The sequence below is a fragment of the Panthera uncia genome, unplaced genomic scaffold (genome assembly GCF_023721935.1).
Source record: "Panthera uncia isolate 11264 unplaced genomic scaffold, Puncia_PCG_1.0 HiC_scaffold_1262, whole genome shotgun sequence".
In the NCBI taxonomy this organism is placed as follows: Eukaryota; Metazoa; Chordata; class Mammalia; order Carnivora; family Felidae; genus Panthera; species Panthera uncia.
The window spans coordinates 6,062-7,078 of record NW_026057879.1 but is presented as its reverse complement, the minus strand read 5'-3'; the positions used below and the strand labels follow the sequence as shown (position 1 = coordinate 7,078).

The 1,017-nt window shown below is 48.4% G+C and overlaps 1 protein-coding gene across 1 annotated transcript in view; it reads right to left on the bottom strand.

The window, feature by feature from the left end:
• LOC125916854 (keratin-associated protein 4-12-like) overlaps positions 1 to 270 on the bottom strand; it is an 8,482-nt gene extending 8,212 nt beyond the window's left edge. The window contains 1 exon segment of the mRNA XM_049623118.1: positions 1 to 270. This exon segment is cut by the window's left edge and continues 58 nt beyond it. Within this exon segment, the coding sequence (XP_049479075.1) occupies positions 1 to 270 (270 nt within the window).
• Positions 271 to 1,017: the final 747 nt, after the last annotated feature.

The window sequence follows — 1,017 nt, the reverse complement described above, 5'->3', positions numbered from 1 at the left end:
GCGGCAGCAGCTGGAACCACAGCAGCTGGAACCACAGCAGCTGGGGCTGCAGCAAGTGGTCCTGCAGCAGGTGGTCCGGCAGCAGGTGGGGCAGCAGCAAGGCTGGCAGCAGCTGGAGCCACAGCAGCTGGATCCCCCGCAGCAGGGGTGGCAGCAGCTGGACACACAGCAGGTAGGGCGGCAGCAGGTGGTCCTGCAGCAGGTGGTCTGGCAGCAGGTGGGGCAGCAACAAGGCTGGCAGCAGCTGGAGCCACAACAGGAGTTGACCATGGTGTCAGAGGGTGGAGATTCTGGGCTGGTTTCCAGGAGAGTGAGGAGCTGGACTTTGGAAGTCTCCTTGTGCCCTGACCTCTTATATACTGCTCGTACCGGGTGATTTGTCAACACATCTTCCTTGTTTTTGTTTACCTAATATTTAAGTAATTATGATATTTCACAGTCACATTTGTCTTTGTAATGGTTTAAACTTGAGGGGAACAAAATTTTCTTTTCTAAATGTGATAAATTCTATCTGGTCTGCTTTTCCTTTTGACTTATACCCACTGGCATCTTCTGGACCAGTCTTTCCTCATCTTTCTCCCAGAGGGCTTCATGTGATAGGTGGCACCTGCAACTACATCTTTCTGTCCCCTGCTACATCCCCTAGCAGGATGGGATGAAGACAATCCTGGTTTTGGTTGTGCATTTCTGCCAGTGATCACATCTGCAGAGGATGGAGGTGGCATGGGACAAGAGGAAAAGTTCCAATTTTATGGGTCATTGTTGATCAATGAGGAAGGGAGCAGCTGCCAGTGAGCATGTGATGTTGCTGACCTCTGCCACTGGAATGGGTTTTCTTGGATGTTTCTAACTTTGGATCATGTTCTCTACTCTAAAATCATGTAGACAATTACTTGTATGGTTCCAGTCACTGCCATGATTTGTAGTTCATTGAGTGTTTACATTTTCATCATATCTTTTTGTGTTGCATTTTTCTGTATGGTCTTTGGATTCTAGAAGACATAGCCTCTTCTTTAT